General features: G+C 35.3%; 1 protein-coding gene and 1 pseudogene across 49 annotated transcripts in view; one reads left to right on the plus strand and one right to left on the minus strand.

Moving 5' to 3' along the window:
- RIMS2 (regulating synaptic membrane exocytosis 2) overlaps positions 1-22,024 on the plus strand; it is a 601,231-nt gene that overhangs the window by 384,156 nt on the left and 195,051 nt on the right. For 18 of the 49 annotated variants that reach the window (XM_053896431.1, XM_053896433.1, XM_053896417.1 and 15 more), the window contains 4 exons: positions 4,050-4,115; positions 19,171-19,350; positions 20,280-20,389; positions 21,220-21,252. In XM_053896431.1, coding sequence (XP_053752406.1) covers positions 4,050-4,115; positions 19,171-19,350; positions 20,280-20,389; positions 21,220-21,252 — 389 coding nt within the window. The remainder of the gene's footprint in view (positions 1-4,049; positions 4,116-19,170; positions 19,351-20,279; positions 20,390-21,219; positions 21,253-22,024) is intronic. The other 31 variants (XM_053896440.1, XM_053896438.1, XM_053896448.1 and 28 more) reach the window with 7 other exon arrangements.
- On the minus strand, positions 12,961-13,236 carry LOC128775349 (ragulator complex protein LAMTOR5-like; annotated as a pseudogene).

Raw genomic sequence — 22,024 nt, forward strand, 5'->3', positions numbered from 1 at the left:
ATAATTCAGTCCAGGTCTGAAGGCCTGAGAACCAGGGAAGCCAGGAAATCCTCGTGTGAGGGCCAGAGAGATAAGACATGTCCAGCTCTAAAATGAGGCAGGAAAAAGGGAGGAATTCTTCCTTCTGCCTACTTTGTTTTGCTGTGACTCTCACCAGATTGTATGATGCTCACTCAGACTGAGAAGGACAATCTACTGAGTCCACTGATTCAAATGTTAATATCATCCGGAAACATCCTCACTGACACACCCAGAAATAACACTTAATATGAGCATTCCTCGGGCTATTTAAATTCACTATCACAAAAAGGGAAATAAACTGATGTTTGACAAAGGTAGTCCTCCCTTAATGTTTCCTTTTTCTTTACAGAGACAAAATTAAATCACAGGCTCCTCAAGGAAAATGTAAGAAATTGGATGACAATATATATGTTCTATGAGTTTGAAAATTTTAATAAGCTTTGAAGTTTACCTCTTTTCATTGGTCAAGTTATTTTCAGAGAAAATCTATTTGTTCTTAAGGCAATAAATCCCAACATCACAACTGTTGGGTATTATTTCCACTCTGTAGAGCCAGGAAATTCTTTTCTGAATACTGTTTTATTTATTTTCTTATACTACAAAAGTTTGTAATGTTCTGTTTACATTTCTAGAATGTCTCTATGATTATGTGAACCATTGCTGTTTTTGGAGGCTCACCATGAAAATAGCATAATTCTGTTTTTACTTTTTAATTCAATCCAAAATGTACTGATTGAGTGTGCAAAGATTTAAAATAGACATTATCCTGGCCTAGATAAACAGAAGATCCAACTAATTATACCAGCTCATATATCCCAACTAATTATATTATATAATATACCAACTAATTATAAAACATAGAAGACTGTAAGGCCTAAGTATAATATTATTAGAACAGATTGGAGAGAGAATTACTTGCTTGAGTATTGGAAAAAAGCTTCAAAGGCAAATTGGACTTTAAAGATCAAGTAGAATTTTCAAAGGCCATGAAGTGGGGACATGGTGAGAATGATGGCATTCTTTGCAGAGTGATGAGCACTAACAAAGTCTTGGAGTCAGGAAAGTGGGGGCAGGGGGGATATTTAGAGAATCTTCCATGGTCTGGTGTGTCTAGATAAAATATTATAGTATGGGAGATAGGAAGTGATAGGATATGAAGATTGAAGGTAGTTTAGAACTTAATTAGTATGCCATGTAAGGGAATATATATACTTATATTTGATATGTGAAACCATTGAAGGATTTGGAGCAAAGTTTGTACATGATCAGAAGCATAATTTGCAAATATACTTCAAATAGAGTGAAGAATAGATTACATCAGGAAAGGGTTGGTTTTGAAGGGAAACGGTAGATTATTTCAGTAGACTTGGTAAGCCTGATTTACGGTAGTGGCAGAAGAAAAAGAAGAGACAAATCTGAGTTATTTAGGCATTAGAACTAGCAAGGTTTATAAATCAATTAAATGTGGAAAATAAGGAAAATGGAGGAGTTAAACTACGAGATTTAACAAAAAAATTTTTTTAATGTTTATTTTTGAAAGAGAGAGAGACAGAGCTTGAACAGGGGAGGAGCAGAGAAAGAGGGAGACACAGAATTGAAGCAGGCTTCAGGCTCCAAGCTGTCAGCACAGAGCCCGACACAGGGCTTGAACTCACAGATTACAAGATCATGACCTGAGCTGAAGTCGGATGCTCAATAGACTGAGCCACCCAGGTGCCCCAAATTATGAGATTTTTAAAAGTTGGTTTATTAAGTAAATATTTAAATCCTTGCTTAAAACGGGGATTACGGGAAGAGGAATACTAAGTTTCAAGGGAGAGTTAACTATATTTGAAGCTAGAGGGTCTTTTGGAGATCGTGGAGTCCTAGATTCTAAATAGGTACCTGAAGGATTGCTGTTGTAGATTAAGGGTGAAGCCGAATGCATAGGGACTAATCCCCTCACACCCTTGTTAGCCAGTCATTCTGATTTTATTGGATTCCTAATTGCTGGTTTTACATAAAAATCTGTTCAAAAAAAAAAAAAAAAAAAAACGGTGATCTTCTGTTCAAAAAGAAAGTTTAAAAACCACTGCTCCAGCCCCCTCATTTCACAAATGCAGCACCAGACGTCCAAATAGGCAAGTGTCTTGTTCAAACCTCAAAATTAACATGTGTTTTTCTGAAGTATCTACATGACACTCAGGCAGCCATGTGGAGAGCCCAGGAAGCAGCTGGGAATGTGCTGTGAAACCCAAAGAAAAATGAAAGCTAAAAAAAGTGAGAGTTTACAACTATAAAAGCAAATAATATTATCCAGAAAGAATGTGTTGGAATATAAAGTTTGAGGAACACATCTTGGGAACCCATTGCCTCTAAGGAATAAAGAGAGAGAAAATCCAGTAAATGAAATGGGTAAAGAAGCAGTTAGCTAGATGGGAGACCAGGCCATAAGAGCCTGAATTTTAGCTTAAGGAAGACCTAAGTTTGAATCCCAGTCCAGCTACTTACTATCTGGCTGTGGGCAGATACTCACAGCCTCAGTTGTTTGGTCTGTGGCAATACTAGACCCTACCTCAAAGAGTTGTTATGAGAAATAAATGAGATAAAGTTGACAAAACTTTAATGGAGTACTTGTTACATGGTTAAGTGTTACATAAATACTATTTAAAAACATTTTTTAATGTTTATTTTATTTTTGAGAGAGGGAAAGAGAGAGAGAAAGAGAGAGAGAGAGAGAGAGAATGGGGAAGGGGCAGAGAGAGAGAGAGAGAGACACAGAATCTGAAGCAAGCTCCAGGCTCTAAGCTTGGCACAGAGGCCGATGTGGAGCTCAAACCCACAAACCGCGAGATCGTGACCTGAGCCAAAGTCGGATGCTTAACCGACTGAGCCATCCAGGTGCCCCTATAAATACTATTTTTAATAGCCAGAGAGAATCATGTTTCAAAAACCAAGAGAAGAGAGAATGTCAAGAAGAGGTTGAAAATCAGTGTGTAACACCATAAATAAATGTAATATGATGAAGATCAAGAAGTTGAAGGATTTTTTTAGGATTTCACAGGTAACATTCACAGGATAGCTTCAAGGGAAATGTAGAGGTTGCAGTCACATCATGGTAAGCTTAAAGCATGAATGCATGAGGTGGTGACAAGAATTGTAGATGTGGCTAAGATGTCGAATGTTGTGAAGGAAAGTCAGAAACATGCAATATTTTGAGAGGAAGGCGAGATCAATGAAGGGTTTATTTTTTAGGATTAAATGCAGTTCAGGAAAGGAAGGCATGAAACAATCATGAACGATGGAAGGTTATGTGGGAAGTTAGGATTACAAGTAGAGAAGTTTCTTCCTTAGGTGCAAAAAAAAATGGCAAATGAAGGTATAAATATATGTACTCTATATTTAGAGATAAAATAGAGAAGTTGAGAGAGTTCAAGGTTGTTTTTTTTTTTTAACTGGAATATAATGATCATCTGCCAAAATTAAGAGTTTTGGCATGAAAGGTTCTAAGAAGATAAAAGGGTTAAATTAGCGCTATGGAAAGAAGAGAATCAACCACAGATGGGTAAAGTGGTCATGGGGCATGAAACATAGCACAGCCAATAGTATGTTATAAACATATAAAAAACACAGTGTATGTTTTATTATTATTTTATTATTTTCTTCTTAAACTTTCTCGTTATTATTTTTTTTCTTCTCTTTCCTCCTAAAAAAAGGGAAAGCAACTATGTTGTATGACATTTTATAGATGGTGCTAAAGATGTTTGAGTGATAATTGATAAGATTTTGTTTTGAAATCTGATTGGTTTAAATCTTGATTTGCTATCTTTTTTGGTGTGTTTGTTTTGGAATACTTAGCTATTTTAACCTTTAGCACTGCCATATACAATGGACATTGGGAGGAAGGAGCAAGCTTTCTATTAACAATTTTCATTTGCTTTGCTTACTATCTGCTTATCTTTTTTGAATCTCACTTTTTAAAATTAAACTATACCTTTTCATTTCTTTCCTGAGTCTCATTTTTATTCTTGTTTCTGCCACGCTTGCAGTCAGTTTCTTACTCTACCTCGCTCCAGATACAGTCAGACCATTGAACACCATCACAGGGATGGCAGGTATATTTTTCTTACAATTGAGTCTGTTCATAGAATTGCATGTGCCTGTCTGTTGATATGATAGAATTCACTTCTGTTTCTGTTTTTTTATATATATACATATATGATTATTAATGAAATATAGAAATATTATCTTACTATGAAATAGTAGAAAATATAGCATATGTAAATATTTTAATTGCAGTAAGAGGCCAAAAATATAGCTTTCCTTTAATGAGCTAGTATCCTTTCTTGGATCATTCTAAATATTCAGTTCATCAGAAATTACAGTTAACTCTTGATTATCTGGAAGGATAGAATAACAGTATTTTAAAAAATTAATTGCATTTAACTGACCACCTTCCTCAGCACAGTTCATAATTATATATATAGAAGGAACTGATTGATTTTTATATATCTTACAATCTGATTCCCCATCTCCCCCTCACCACAATTGAGGAATCAGTCCTGTAAGTACTTAGATTGAACTGATCAGTTTATGGTTACCTTGTCCAAGGTGGCTGTGATCTACTCATTGGTCATAGATAGTCCTGGATCCACGGAGAATTTGGGTGTGGGGGAAAATCCTTGTTCATTTCTACTTTTCCACCATTCTCCTTATATTGAAGGGAAATATCAGTTACTTGGCATTTAACAGAAAGAAGGATAAACTAGAAAGAGAAGGGAAAGAAAGTCTCCAAAAGCTTACAGTTCTCAAGGCTCTATGTAGCTTCAGGAATTTGGACTGGTTCTGTGACATCATTTTGAGTCCCTGCAGGCAGAGAAGAGAATGGTGGTGATAATGTGGCAGGTTCAGCTAGTATAGACAAAGGATTATATGCTGTACTCACTCTATTGTTTCAAAGTGATTTGGGTTATGTGTGACCAATTTTGTACTATTAATTTATTAAGAGTTATTAATTTAAAGGTTTAGAAAAAATAATTGAAACTAATGAGTAAATTCCTAAGGATTGAATTCATGTAGATAAATGTGGAAGGAAACATAAGAGCTAACATCAACAATAAATACCTAATGACTCAAGTTTTGTGATGTCTTTCAGTAAATGTAATTGACATTTACTGCCTTCCAGTTTATTATATGATAGTGATAATTGCTGTATTATATTGTGTTTTGCATTTTCTCAGCCTCTTTTCTGTTATTTTGCTTTAATACTAAACAATTCTTTTTTGTTACATCTTTTACTGTTACTTTTGCTCTATATTATTTTTGACTATTTTGGAGTTGCAGTGGTTACACACTTACGTCATAAAAATGTGAAGAAATAGTTACATCACTCCTCATAATTGACCAAGACCTTCCTTAAAGTGGATACCATGAACGAGACATTACTGATTATAGGCTTATGCTAATTACTCTAGTATCTTCCTTTAACTGTGAGTTAAAATCTTGTACCACATTAGTTTTTGTTAATATTCTATTTATCTTCATTATTAATAAGCAGATTGCTTTATATTATTTGTTCTTTCAACAAACCAACATACATAGAATCAGTTCTTGATCAGCTCTGGGTTGGTCATTAATTTCATATACTTACCCAAATTCTGAACTCTAGCCTAGCAGGATACATTTCTGAATTGCCTTTTGGGCCATAATTTTGTCTATGGTCAGGAAACACAGTATCATTCATGTTTATATTAAAGTACAACACAGTTAGGAAAATCAGTTTTAGAAAACAAGTGATCAAATATCCTACTGTAAGATTTGCCATCATTTAAACGATGCCAGTGTGTGAGGCTAATGTGCACCTACTCCTAGATAAATTGGGTGGATTTTGTAAGAATGAAATTCTTTAGTTGCTTTTAAAAATACTCTCTCTCATCATTACCAGTTTGATACATAAAAAAGAATGTGTGTACATTGTAAAGCATAATGATAAAATGAACACCCATGAATCTATTACCCAAACTGGTTTATTTATTGCATCTACCTGTAAGATCTTTGCCTATGGAATCCATATGCCTCTTTCACTGAAATAGTAAACACTATACTGAATTTTCAGTTTAACATCACCTTCCTTTGCTTTTTTTTAAAGGGACTTTGATAATTTGTTTTCACTCTGCTAAATTTTTGAGTTACTCATTCCTTCTGATCCTCACTTCAATCCACTATGAGATTCTGGGATTATTGAAGATATACATGTATCCCTACCCTGAGTTTATTACCATAGTATTCTAGGCATCTTGTCTTTAACTCAACCTCTGTACCTTTGTATATAGATCATCTGGTGACTTCTTGATTAATCCATTTTATTCACAGAAGATTTTAGCACCTGGCTTTAGTCTTCCTTTTCATAATCCCTGCCATCCGCCAGAATGATGTTAGTATTCACCTGAATGATTTATTCAGCACCCACTCTCTTTCTTGGCCATCTCAAATTGGAGGTAGTGAATTATCCCCAATTCTACTTTAGTCAGTCACTGCCATAGCCATACTCTGAATCTTATGTGAAATTGTTCTATCTTTAAAATCTTAGGGACTCCTGGGTGGCTCAGTCGGTTAAGCATCCGACTTTGGCTCAGGTCATGATCTCACGGTCGGTGAGTTCAAGCCCCGCGTCGGGCTCTGTGCCAACAGCTCGGAGCCTGGAGCCTGCTTCCGATTCTGTGTCTCCCTCTCTCTCTGACCCTCCCCCGTCCGTGCTCTGTCTCTCTCTGTCTCAAAAATAAATAAACATTAAAAAAAAATTTTTTTTAATTCTTAATTCACATACTTTGTTCTTGGACCAGAACTACACATCATTCTCTCGTATATATTTTTTACTGAGCTACTTTACCTTACTAGTTCTTTTATCTCAATAGAGAACTCCACTCTCTTGACACCTTTTCCTTTTCCTATTAGTCTCCACTTTACTTACTTACATATCCAGAGGTGGAATCCGTTCTTAGAAATATCCGCATTTCCCTTGCTACGTTGTTCTTCTTTTACCTATTTGACAGAGTTCAAATCTGGATCCATCTCTTTGTCTTGCGGAATGGTTTTGAACTAAATTTTCCAAATTTTCCCCAACTCACCTTCTTGAGCCAAAATAACTGAACACTTAAAGGAAATGTGATCTCTTTATTGAGAGTTGTGGGGAAAAAGAAAGGAAGGAGGGAGGGAAAGAAGGAAGACAGGAAGCAGGGGTGGGGGGGAGGGGGCGGTGGGGGAGAAAAGAAAATTAGCACCAACCCTCGAAGTGTCCAGTTTCCCAGCCCAGATTTCAAGGTGGCATTTACTGCAATAGTCTGGGAATTCCCCTTCTGGGATAAATATTATGTTAATAGCTCCAAGTGGATTGTAGTTTAGTTATATGAAATCTGCAAATATCTGATTAGAATGAATGTAGTAAACTCCACTTGGCGTCCCCAGTCTGTGAAGAATCAGAACCTTGGTCTCTTTACCCCAACGTTGTAGAATGAAAAATTATGAAGGCAGTCTCTTTGGAAGAGATGAATAGAGGCTTAAATAATATTTGCTAAACTTTTATATTATTTCGGGAGACAAATATTAACTAATAGTAGGAATCAAAACACTTTTTTCTTCTGACCCAGTTATGCTAACCAGCACAAATTGATCTCTGAGTCGCTGTGTATTTTTAAACACAGTCAACCTTTAAACAAACATTTAGAGTGGATATCATGTTACCTTGTATTAATGTCCCTTTATTAAGACATAGCCTTTATTTTAGTAAATATACCTTTTATATTTAAAAATTTACTCCCACACCTTACTTTTTTTCCCCCTAGTATTTACCTCTACTTAAAGCTATGCACAACATACTAAGGAATCACTGATGTTTGGCAACACGGTGGTAGTAAACATTAGGTAGCGATGTCATGGAGGAGACAGCTAGGCTATAACTTGAAAGGGGAATTGGAATTATTTAGATTTATATAGAGGTAAGGTAGGATGTCAGTGGAATTCTAAAGAAACGTATGAGTAAAATTACTAAAGTAATACGTATCATGTTTTAGTGCTGTTGAAGCATTATCCACAAGGCAGGGAATAGCAAGAAATAAATCTGGAATGATAGAGATGGTCCCTGTTACAGATAACTTGTATGTTCTATTAAGGAATTTAGATCTAAGACTGTAAGTGATGAAGGTACTTCAAAGAGTTTTAATTAGGAGATGGCTATAATATACTTATTCACTCTAGAATAACTACTCTAGAGACTGTATGGGGTGGTTGAGGAAAGGGGTGGGAAAGAAAAGCATGCATAAGGATATTTGCAGAACTATCTCTGGGCAGCAGAAGCCTCTTTGAGCACCTGAACTAAGTAAGGTAATAGATGGAGAGGTAGAAAGAAGACCAGAGATTTAATCAATTGAAATCAGTAATATGTGGTAAATAATAGGACTTGGACGTTGAGGGGGAGCAAAGAGTCAAGGAACACTATGAGCCTTCTAGTTTGGGTAACTGGATGCATGTAGTACCTTAACAAAGGTGAGTATCAAAGGGGAGGAATGTTTGGAGAGGAATTAGTTTAAGTGAGGGACAAAGGAGAGGAATGTTTGGAGAGGAATTAGTTTAAGCGAGGGACAAGTTCAGTTTTGGAATTATTGAGAGAGTTAAGGTGAAAACTCTAGCAAGGAGTAAAATAAATAAGTTTAAAACTTATAGAAATTTGGGCTCTATAGAGCACTTTGAGAGTAAATTCACTCATAATGGGAAACAGCTACAAAAATAAAAGTGAAAACAATCTAAGAAATAACCCATGAAATGAAGGCCAAGGATTTTTTTTCTCCACTCTGGGAAACATTAACAATTAAGTGGTAGATAAAGGAAGAGACACAGAGAAGGAAGAGTGAGAAGAATAGAGCTAAAAGGAGAGAGTTTGAAGCAGGAAGAAATAATGTCAGCAGTAAAAATAATAACTGAAAAACACCCAGGAGATTTGGCAAATGAGGAGTTATTAGTGACTCATCTCGGATGACTTCAGAAGGGTGGCAAAGGAAAAAAAGCAGCTTGCAGTAGCCTGAAACATGACTGGGAGCTAAGAAATTAGATGCATTATGAATGTGGAGGAGAAATATTGGATAGGGGTATATGATATCAAAGCAGATTTCTCTCTTTCGAATACAAAACACATAATGAGTTTGTAGACTGGAGAAAGGGATCCTTTAGGAGAAGATAGGTTGACAATATGGAAAAAGGAGAGGATGACTGTTAGAAAGGTCTTAGGTAGGAGAATGGACTCAATACACAGATGGAGTTTGTAAACAGAAAGACACTCTTTGTTTATTTTTGAGACAGGAAGAAAACTGATGAGAGAGTTGAAACTAAGTAAGTTTTTAGCAAAAAGTTGTGAAGTTGAAGATAATTATGTTTCATAGCCTCAATTATCTTGCTGCTGTAAACCGAGATGATGGTGGTTGTTTTTGAGACAGATTCTTGAGGGTGGAGGCCCAAGGTTGAATATGATGTTGATTGGAAATGAGGAAGTTTTAAATGGTCATTGGTTAAAAAGTGATGGGAACTAAGGAAAACTAAAAAGATGATAGCAGCACAGCAGAAGTTGGAGGCCATGAATTTGCAGTGCGCCAAACTTTCCTGAAGTTATTCACAGTTGCCTCGATATGGAGAAATCAGATTATGGCATGGAACAAAGTTTTGGGGTTCTGATAAATGTTCGAAAGATTTGGGTGAGAAAGGAATCTGAGTGTTGATATGGGAGTGGGTCAGATGATCAATCATAGGAGTTTAGGATGGGTGAGGAAGGAAGGCAAAGACAGTGATACATACTGTCGGGAATTGGTATCAACTATCAAGTGAACATCAAGTAAAATTGGAGCGAGATTATGAGACACCTGACAGAATTAGCTATTGTAATCAGAATTTGAGATACATATTGGAACTTAGTGTTTCTGAGTTTAAATAGTTTCATTGGATTCTAAGATCCACAGTAGTTTTGGGGTGGGGGGTAATGCAGGAAAAATGTGAGGATGATTGAGGTTTTGAAGATCTTGTGGTTCAAGATTATTGAAGAGTTTTCTGCATGTGCACTAAAATCTCCTAGCATTACCATAGGAATCAGGATAAAGAAGGTAGCTGACAACCAGCTCCCCAAATTATCAATGACGAAGAGAAAATGATTGGAAGTTGAATAGATACTAGCAACCTGAATTTTTAATGGAGGTTCAAGCTAAGTTACATGCTTCATAGAAATAAAAATATTTACATTATGGTATGAGAGTAATGGCCAGAGTGCCTCTAGGAAGGCATCTTCTCCTAGATCCATGGACTGTGAAATATGAAGGAATAAGTAGCTTCTCCTGCTGTGAGCGATACTGGAAGCAGAGTTTGCAAGGTTGAGCTGGATATTATTTAAGGTAGGGATATGCAGGAACCGTTCTACAGAACAAAACCATTCCTTGATAATACAAGAAAAGTTTGTTAACAATGGGTAAGGAGGTTTGAAAATAACAGCTAAGAGAATGAGAGGAGATTGAAACAGTACGGAAGAAAGTACAGGAGGTGAAGAATTTAGATGATATCTGGGGCAGTTGAGCTTGCCCTTTACTAAGTTTATCACAAAGTTGTTCTGGTGCCAGAATTGAGACTGGTTTTGGTGATAGACCCAAGTAAGTTGCTGGGAGGAATGCCATGGAGTTTGAAGAGAGACAGTGAATGGTCTTATCTCAAGGTATTTGGGGCCATGACTAAAACCTCATTAGAGAAAGCATTCTGATAAAGTTAGTGGAGTCACAAGAGATGAGATTTCTGTATGGAATGTACACTTTTTTTTTAAGTTTATTAAGTTTATTTAATTATTTTGAGAGAGAGAGAGAGAGAGTGCGTGCTCACACGTGTGCATGAGGAGGGGAGGGACCGAGAGAGGCAGAGAAAGAATCCCGACAGGCTCTGCTAACATGGGGCTTGATCCCACGAACCATGAGATCATGACCTGAGCCAAAATCAAGAGTCACTTAACTGACTGAGCCACCTAGGTGTCCAGTAGACTGTTCTCTTGTAGATGCCATTTTCTGGTAAGTAGTACTGAGAGCCCTTAGTAAATGTGATCAAATCCAAGTAACTCATACTTCCTTTCTATCTTAATTTCTTTGTGTTATTACCAATCTCCTTCCACCTTCTATTTGTGTTTCTGACTGTAACCTCTCTCAATGTCTTTGGAATTTTTCTTCATTAATTACTTCTCATTTCTCTTGCATTTCAGTATCTCTTATTTTCATATTTTTGTTTCTTCTTGAATTAGTGATGAAATCTAGATAATACCTTCTTTCTGTTCTGCAAACCTTCAAGCTACTTTGAGAATGATTCACTTCCCTGTCTGTTAAGTCATGGTTTTGAGTATGTATTTTTACATATGCTTCAAACACTCCTTCATCAGCTCCTACGCTCCAACCCTCTATGGTTGACTGCTGCCTCCAGCCCTTTATTTTAACTTATTTTCCCTGTGATTATTATTGGCCAAGGCTTTTATATATATTTATCTGTGTGCTGCCTCTTTGCATCTGCCATTCTCGAATACTGCCTTTTTAAAGTTTCTCTAATGCATTACTATCCTGATTCTCATTCTATCATCTGACTGTTCTGTCTCCTTCTCTTGTTTCCTATTTCTCACATCCTCAACTTTTTGACTGTATGTTGACCTATATCCCATCATCTCTGTGGCTTTGACCAAAACTTCCAGTAGCTGGTATAGTTCCTGGCCTATAATATGAGCACAATAAGTAGTATTGAAATAATGAATCAATTAATCAATCAATCAATACTGAAATATAATACTGTGCAATGACTTCTCAAACTGTATCTCCAGTACAACTCTCTCCTTTGAAGGCCAGATTTCTCTACCTGATTGACCTCTGTACAGAATATTCTTCTATCTCTCACAAATTTAAGTTCAAAACTGGAGTTACTATCCTTCCTCCCTAGAATTCTTTTATTTATATTAATAGATCATCATTTCATTTTGGAGGCTGGGAATTTCAGGTTTTTGCTTTGGCTTGTTTATTTCTACATTTAATTCATATGGGGATGTCAAACATGTTTGAGAGGGGAAAAAAAAAAGTCCTTGCTATTGAACACTTTATAGTTCAGTGAAGTTAACAGACTTCTGAACCAAGAAAGCTCAATTTTAGTTCCAGCTCAGAAAACATCTAATTGTGTGACGTATCCCAAGTTTCTGTGAGCCTTAGTTTGCTTATTTCTAAAAAGACAGAGATTGGATTATATGACCTCTGAGATTCCTTCTAATCCTAACATTCTGTTTGTATAATTCTGTATATTGTGCATATTCTATGTGCTGTATATTTCATATTTTGTACATTGTGATTTATAATGTTTGTCATCCATACCTTCTTCTCTATTTTTACCCCTATTACTACAAGTTAGCCTTTTCCTACTCTACTTCATTCCATACACTACTGCTGAATTCGTCTTCCTAATTCATTATGTTATTTACAAATTACCTTTGTTCAGAAGCTTTAGGTGACTCTCGTAGAAAATTAAACCCTGCCTAAGCTTCTTTACTAGGCATTTAAGATCTCTATAAACTGAGTCCAGGCTAATTTTCTAACTAATATTTTGCCATATTTTAATTTCTGCATGTCCAGCATTTCCATTTGCCTCTTTTTCCCTCCAACCTGATTTGTTGAACATAACAAAATTCTGTATACAAAATGACCTGGACCTGCTACTTCAAGCTGTGAGTCTTCCTTACTAGTATTCTTACAAGTCAGTCCATACAGTGTAAAAAAGCTTACTCTAAAATTAATAGAAAAGTGCCTAATGTACTTTAAATGAACGACCTAACTTCTGGAACTTCAATAGCTCTATAAGACACTTAACATAGGTAGAATTAAGTTCGTCTATGACAGGCTGCTGGAGAACGGATAGAAGACATCAAAAGGTCTGGCTGTGTACTGCCACTGTGATACCGTCCTGCTTCTGGATCATAATATTCCCATTATCTGATTCTAGACACATCACAGGAGTATCAGTGGGGTCGGAAGTTAGCCCAGCTGCTTGCTGAGCTAGAACAGATATCACCCCAGCATGCTAATCTGACAGGACCTCACAGCAGCCCAGATTAAGTCCTAGTGAATCTGTGCCCAGGATTCAAACAATGGGCGGATTCTTCATTGTGTCCTCCAGGTGCTGCTCCAGAGTCTCCTCCATCACACCCACTGCCCCCCCCACCCCACCCCCAGCCGGGGACCCTACAGCACATTGTGTCCCTTCTCTACCGCATGTCTCCTGCCCGACTCCTTTATGGTCTCCATCTATCTGCTGAAACTTCTCCATCTTTTCATGCATGTTGTCCATCTTTTCTAATATAGTCTTTAATTGTCAGTTAGACTTATTTGAAATTCCCTAATAGTTCCAAAATCTGTGTCATCTCTGAGTTTGACTCTCTTGATTGCTTTGTCTCTTGACAGCAGGCCCTATTTTTTCTTGCCTTTTGGTGTTTCTGGTCATTTTTTATTGACTATTAGACATCATGTCATCAGTAGTGACTGAGGCAATCAGTATTTATGCCTGAAAATAGGCATACATCGTGTTCTGTTAGACTGTGTACGTGTGTGTGTGTGCGTGTGTGTGTGTGTGTGCATGTTGGGGGGATTAATCCTTGGACTACTACCTCTGACTGTGTGATTGGTACCACATGAAGTGGCAGCTAAGGGCAGGTGGTAACAGTATGTCTGAGATATTTGCACTATACCCATTCCACTCTCCCTGTAAACCTAGCTAAACAAAGGAAGGTTGGTGAATTGTTCAATGATGATTAGTGAAACCGTTGAACATAGCATTCTACTATGAGGACCAGCCCTCTTCACATTTATACATATATTACAGTAACAATGCATAATTTGGTCCTTTACAAACACATGTTTAAAATGTTTGTTATTTCAGACTATTTGAGGACCTGGGAAGGGAAAACATGGGGGGTGCCCATCCCTTGGTGGAGTAACATTAATTTCTTACAATTGACAAATGTTTTTAAGCTTTAACATCCACTGGAAAATGAAAATTATTTAGTAAAGTAAGCATGTTATAGATTATAGATAGTAATTATATTATCTCAGGATTTTAAACATATATATTTTAATAATCTATTAATTTGCTGCATGTTAATTGTTGCTGAGTAAATAATTAATTCTGCTTACTTGTAGTTTTGTTTCTGTTATTTTTTGAAGTAAAAATTGAATAACAATGAAAGTTATAAATATTTAATAAAATACTCAAAATATCCTCAAGACATTTACATCTTATACGTTTCTGTGTGTGCATATTTAATAATACAATATATCTTTATTTTTCAGTATTGTATTTGTCCCTAATTTTCTTCAGGAAATGGAGATATTTAATCTTTTTTTCTTGCTATCTCCTACAATGACTAATGACTATTTCTAAGAAAATACTTCTCTAGATTTGTTTGAGCACTTCTCTTTTTTGGTGATAAAATAGACCTAAGGGTGATAGTAATATGTTTTTCTACATTAGAAGTGTCTTGCTTTCTCACATCACTATATGTATTACTGCTGTTTCACATCTTCGATTGTTAACTTGGCTGACACTGTATATTGCTATTATTGTTGAGTAAACTCACTTTTAACTAATGTACAGAATTTGCATTTAAGTGAACAGAAATGTTCTGTAAAGAGATGCCATCATGCCTAGAGATAAATCGACCTATCTTCCACCAAAATAATAAAATGTTCCTATTCGTACACAATATTAATTAATTAATTTGTTTATTTACCATGATTTCCATGGTGAGTATTTTGTGTATTGCAATTCTCTTTACTTTGGAAGCAATACTAAAATAATATAAACTACAGTTTTTACAAATTTAAACTTGTACATTGTAATTTATGATGAGCACGAAAATTATAGAGTTGAGTCATATAATTACTTTAAATTATTTATTATGTAAATATGTATATATGTTTTATTAATCACTCTAAAATGTCTAATTTTAAGATATTATCATGTAGTTATTTCTTCATTATGCAGCTAATGCTCAGAAAATCTCTAGACATTCAATAGATTTTATCAAAAGCATAATGCTTCTGCTGTTAATCAGCTTATGGTATTACACAATATAGATACAGGGAAGACATTTCTTGCCCCAAACCAGAGATTATAATTGTTGTCCTTCAGAGATACACTTACATTTTTCTTTTTTTAATTTAAGATTTCAGCTTTAGGAAAATAATTTCTTTGTGAAAAAAAAAGAATTTTTAAAAAGCTTCACTTTCTACAAGTTTATTTTTTAAGAAAACCACTTACATTTACTTATGGCATCTTTACAATCTAAATATGAAAGAAGCCTGTCTAATGTATCATAGACTGTAAGTTCTGAGTTATGTACTAGGACAGTTTCACTGACATCTGAATGTTACTTTGAAATTTTACATTGTGCTGGTTGTTTTTTGTTGGTTTGTCTTGTTTTGTTTTTTGAGTATTCTGAGTATTCTTTTATCACACCTACAGAGATGCTTTACATTGAGCTTTTGTTGATCTGGAATCGTAGCACTGTGATGGTTGAATGTAAGTGGTTATAGAAACAAATGCCCACTGCCCTATTCTTTCCTGTTACACTGAGTAACTCCCTTGTGCTTGAGAGTCCTTGTGATTGAGTCACAATCCCTTGTGACTGAGAATAGGAAAAGTGAATAGCACAAGTGATGAAATACGTAAAAGCTGTGTCAGATACGTGAAAATTTAACAAATCTTTTAAGAGCAACTGTACTGGGGGAAAAAATGATCAAACTGGACAACTTCACTGGATGATTATAAAATTATTTTTCCCTTAGAAATCCTCAGCTCAAATTCTGCATGGGCTATTGTATGCTTTTAAAGCAGGGTTGCTACAGTTTTGGCTATTGTTCGATATGAATTAGCTCTGTTTGTAGAGGACTATTAAACAGTATCCTGTGCAAACGCTTGCAATTTGGAATACGGGCCACTACATAACACAGAGCAATAATCTGTATTTATCCAGGTAAATGATACATGCAGAAATCTGAACTATTTTACTCATATGTTACAAAACATTAACAATTTATTTAAAAAAATAGAACTATGATAGATATTAAATGACTTTTTTTTAGATATTATATCGCTTTTTAAAAACAACCAAACTACCTAAGAAAGATTTAAATTTATAGGTATATGGTTCCTAACCTTTTATATGGCTCGCCCTTTGGCAATCTTGTAAAACCTATGGCCACCCTTTTTAGAAGAATGTTTTAAAATGCAAAAAGTAAAATAAGGTAAATAAATGCAGTTACAAAAAAAAAATACATTGAAATATATACTCCTAGTTAAAAACACTAGGTAGGCTCTAAATTATTTTATGCCTTGCAAACGCATATTTCCCACGTTTCAGCTGCTACCATTCAAAATGATTTATAAGTTCTTTATCTTAAAATTAAAATTCACTAAGAATTTAGGTGGAAGTTGTCAAGTTTTATATCTCAGTCTCTTAAAGAACCTGCTACGAGATGGGGCATCATAGGTGACACTTAGGCACTGCTACTTTCAACTTTCTCAGCTCTTGTCTTAATTCTTACCTAGTAAGACTTATTCTTACCCTTGAGCGGGAGCCTGTGTTGATCTTCTCTTGTGTTTTCAAAGTTGAAAATATGGTTGCTTTCCATTCCCCTTAATGATCTATGATGAACATTTCAGGAAATTGCCACCTTCTACTGTGGCTCTTTTTGTGTTTCACTGATTAGCCAATTTTCCTTTCATGCTACAGAAATCAGATAATTCATATTATTTATGAATATGGAGAGAATAAATATAAGCAAAATTTAAAATGTTGACATAGTCCTCAAACAGCTCTTCCACTAAAGAGGAATTTTCCTAAGGGATATTGCCTAAAGAGTGGCCTATTTGCTTTATAAGTAGTGGTATCCTTTTAAGGACATAGAACACAGCAACAAATTTGAAATAATTCTCCGGATTTCACTCACAATCATGTATTTCAATTTTTAAAAATGTAGTGTCAAAGAAGTAAAAATGTATGTCCTAACATATTACTTTTCACTTGGAAAAATTGCTTGATAGGATCAGAATAAATCAAATTTTGCATAAATACATGAGAGATTAGCCTCATTTTATGTTAGGGTGGTCATAGACATTCTACCAGATTTTGTTGCTATGTCTTACAATGAGATAAGCTTATTGTTAACGTAATAGGAAATCTGAAAATAATGTAATTATTGATACTCTCCAAAAAGATAGGCTTTAAGGACTCTAAGGGATATATGTTACGTTGCTTCTGCTTTTTTATTGTGGTGAAGGTATACAAAGATAATGTACATTAAAAACACTTAGCAAACTATTGAGCACATTTATTTCTAAAGAAAAGTGTTTTCTCTCAAATAGTTTTTGAGGAACAAAAATAAAATTGGGATTTTTTTTTTATACTTATCAGGTTGCCTTTTTCATCTCTGTCTTTGAAAGTAACTGAATATGTTATATGTATTTATACTTGGTATATATCAGCTTTTGATATATCCTGGATATACTTATATAAAAAAATGCTAAACTTAGGAAATCAATCATATCATGGTATATAGTTTTTAAAATATTTAAAAATGATTTGACTTCTGTTACCTTGTGAATTTAAAGTGTGAGAGAATCACAAGATATGTTGTAGAATAAAAACCCAGCACTCACTTCCTAAAGTCCTCTAATCTCATGTGTGCTGGTCTAAAATTGTGTGCCATGTAATTAATTACATGTAGGAAATTGTGTCCTTTCTTTTCTTATTTTTCTTTAATTGCGTGCATTTTTCATTATCAACAATAAGATTGAGAGAACTTATAGAGAAAGTGGAAGTTCTTTACATTAGTCTTGGGCGAGGCTAATGCTTGGTCCATAATACAGAAACATTTCCATTTCTGTGGTTACAACTAGATGGAGAGGTAATAAGTTTTGTAGGTATTACGTTGGTATATGGAGCTCTTGAGCCAAAGTTAGTGTTCTTGTGTTCTTAGGGTTGTGTCACAGAAAGTGGGGCTGGTGTTAGAAAACACTTATTGATCACTTGTTAGGTGTTAAAAGCATTATGTTTGATTCCAGGGATATAAAAATCAGTAATGATGGGTTCCTCACATTTAAGTATACTTCTTTCAACAAGGATTAGGTTTTGATATTGGACTTGTTTGTGGTCAAAGAGATCACACTGTTTCAGAACCATTATTATTTCAATCAGTTAATACCCTTCTGAATTGTTGGGGTTTTTTTAATGTTTATTTATTTTTGAGAGAGTGAGAGAGTGAGCAGGGGAGGGGCAGAGAGAGAAGGAGACACAATCTGAAACTGACTCCAGGCTGTAAGCTGACAGCAGACAGCCCGATCCGGAGTTCAAACCCAGGAGCTGTGAGATCATGACCCGAGCCAAAGTCAGACGCTTAACTGACTGAGCCACCCAGGCATCCCAATACCCTTCTGAATTGTATTGGTTGGCATTGCTAAAGTGCCCCGAGATAGGTGGCACAGATTGGCTGACTAACCAGCTTTCTGTGATTTTTCTTGTGGACCATGTTTACATATAGCTACAGCCTGTAGGGTTGCAGTGGTTTCTTAACAACCTTTTGATTCTTCTGTTGGAATGTTGGGATGTATCACTATACTATGTTTGTGCTGAAAGCCTTTTAATATCTCAGCTGACACGCTAACAATCCGCCTTAGGGGCTTTAGGATTAATGCTTGTATGTTCTTCACTCTCGTGAAAATGTTAGGCTAAGCCGTTGAATTCTTGGAAAATAGAATACTTCACATATTTCACATGTTTCATTTAGGGAATTCATTTTGGAACGCAGGCAGTTTTGGTTGTCATTGATTATAACTGAGCAACTCCTGTCATCTCCACTGGGAATGCCATTAGAGGCAGATTGGGGTTTCCTTAGAAATTCTTAAGAAGTTTAGCGAGACTCGCTCAGAATATGTTGGGGAAGAGAACTTTTTTTTTTTTTTTTTACAAATTCGATAATTTTAAACAATTACCTTTTTCAAAATCAGTTTGATGCATCATAACCAAATAGCAGAAGGGCACTAAAGATCAACTGAGCTGCTTTTTGACTAACATTTCAGGGATTGTGAAGCAGCAGATAGACAGCCATATCACAGATCCAGACCAACAGAACAACGGCCTCTCCTAGAGCGGACCACCGCCCGCTCCAGATCCACTGAGCGTCCTGATACAAACCTCATGAGGTCGATGCCTTCATTAATGACTGGAAGATCTGCCCCTCCTTCACCTGCCTTATCGAGGTGAAAGATAAATCAATCGGACTAACCTCCCCTTTGCCCCTTCAGCACACCTATTTATTTTCCCAGCAGCTAAATGGTCTCTTCTATCATCCTTGGCTGATCACTAATAACAATTGATACTAACCTTTTCAGTGTAAGCACACTATTTATATTCAGCGGATATAATAGTGTGTGGCTACCATTGTAATTTGTTTTTAACTGTCCTGACCACATCTGTTTTGTGATTTCTCATTTATCAGGAGTCCTGGGTAAATCCCCCCATAATGCACTTCATAACTATCATGTTCTTCTCCTACAGAATGAGAAATTGTTTGTGTCCATTAGACATCACTTTTGGAACAATCATCATAATGACAATAAATAAAGCCAGATTTTTAGTTTCTTTCTATCCATACTAGTATCATGTATTAACCAGTGTCTTCTTTAGCTGAATTTTGAATTGTTCAGGGTTTTGTTTGTTTGTTTGGTTGTTGTTTTTTTTTTTTTTTGTAGTTTCATGAGATATTTTCTAATAAAGGGATATCCAATATAAGCCTGAGTAGTAATCTCCTTGGATAAAGGCAGGGAGGTTAGTGCTGAGAGTTTGAAATCTGGTAGAAAGAAATGTAAAGCATTACTTTTTATTTTTTGAGCTGCAGAACTCCTGTTGCTTGCATATAGATAGAATACTAATTTACATTTAACAATTCCATGGATGTTACTGTAGGATTCTGTGTGCATGTATCTGTGTATGTATGCATATTACACAAAAGTAGAAGCATCTCTTGACAATCATTCAAATATCCATATTTTGTCCTTCTTTCCTAACCTTTTAATCAGCAGCTAAACGTCTTTTAAAATTGCACTTGCACAGCTATCATATGAACCAAATGTGTTAAAATTATTTAACTCATGCTACTGAAAATGAACATCAATGATGTATCTTGTAGGTCTCATCCTCGTACTGGGTCTGTCCAAACAAGCCCGTCCAGTACTCCAGTAGCAGGACGAAGGGGCCGACAACTTCCTCAACTTCCACCAAAGGGAACACTGGAGAGAAGTAAGTTTTATTTCTAATTATGTCATATAGGAAATACACATGGAAGCTAAGGTGAATCAAGATTTTTTTTTTACTACCTTGTGTTAGTTTTCTTCTTTTGTTAATTGAACGCCTTAGCCGCATTTGCCAGTAGTTATATTTATAAATATATTTATAAATGTTACCTGTTTTGCACTTAAAATTTGTAATATTTGGAGATAAAATAACCTTCCGTTATTGCTCTTGCACATTTTCAAGATTTGAGTAAATGCATTTTAAAAAGTAAACTTAATGCTCTTAAATAAGCAATTGGATGATATTTCTTTGCTACAATTAAGTTTATGTAATTGTTGATAGTTACATAAAGTTTATTAGTAACTAGCCAAATCAATTTTCACACACTGCAAAGGACTGGTTAGCTGATGCACAACAATGGTGATCCTTCTCAAAACTGGAGTGCCAGAAAAAAGGTAATCATGAATATACAAAGAAAGATGCATGTTGTACTGATATTTTAAATACTTCCAAATTTTTGCATAAGAAGCACTATTTGTTTATACACAGATGAACATACTCCCCAAACATCTATAAATTCTGGGATAAAGGACCTCTAAAAGCATGGATGATAGAATATAATAATTTTCAACCTCGTTTTTTAAATGGTCCCTTTATTTAGTAACTGGATGTGCTTTCCCAAAAAATACATATATATTTATATATATATTTAAATCACCATTTAACTTTTCTTTAATAGATGATACATACATTCTGTATCTTTGGAAATTTCTGTTGTTTTTAACCCCTGTGCTTTGGTTCCCTTTTTTGTTTTGTTTTTATTTTGTTTTTCCTAGACAATGGAGTCAAGGAGATAGAACCTTATGAAGGTCTGTACATAAAGGAGGGTTTGTTTTATGCTGACAGCCTTTTTGGGGGGCTACGGAAGCAAAAATAAACCCAACTGCAATTGATGTCCCTCCATTGTAAAGACTTTTATTTACAGTAAAATGGTTTTGTTTTGTGATTTTTGGTAAAGCACTCAATTTTTGATTCACTTGGAAATTATGCCAGGGAGTTAAATTTCTTTGCGTCATTGAAGTAAGAGTGCAAAGAGTTGAACTTTTCTTAAGTGAAATGTTCTGTTGCACATCTTTTCTTAAGATAAAATGTTTTTTTTTAATTTTTTTCATCTGCCTTTCAACCAGAATTCTGTTTAATGCAAGACCTTAAGCAAAGATATCAATTGCAGTCTGTGTTTATGTTACTGAAGATGTACACCTAGTCTAGTTCCTCTTATCATCAGATATTTCATTTTGTATTTATGATGATCTTTTAATTATTAAATTTGTCTTTCTAGAAAAGAAAGTTGTTGAATTAGACAGTGGTTGTGGTTTGTATTCCCTACATCACCTTTCATGTTGTACCAAGACTGCTTACAGTATATCAAAGTTAAATATGTGCAGTTTTATTATCAATAGTACGTTATGACTCAAGAGAAAATATTGAGTCATGATCTATGGAGTGTCATACATTCACTAAGATAATAACAATTCCTCTGCCAATGATAGAATTCTAAAATTAACTTTGTAAATTTAAGGAATTGTTCACTTTTATTTACTTACGAATTTCCAGCACGTAGAATAATGCCTGGCACATTGT

Source organism: Panthera pardus, unplaced genomic scaffold, assembly GCF_024362965.1.
Source record: "Panthera pardus isolate Hobbes unplaced genomic scaffold, ASM2436296v1 HiC_scaffold_7, whole genome shotgun sequence".
Taxonomy (NCBI): domain Eukaryota; kingdom Metazoa; phylum Chordata; class Mammalia; order Carnivora; family Felidae; genus Panthera; species Panthera pardus.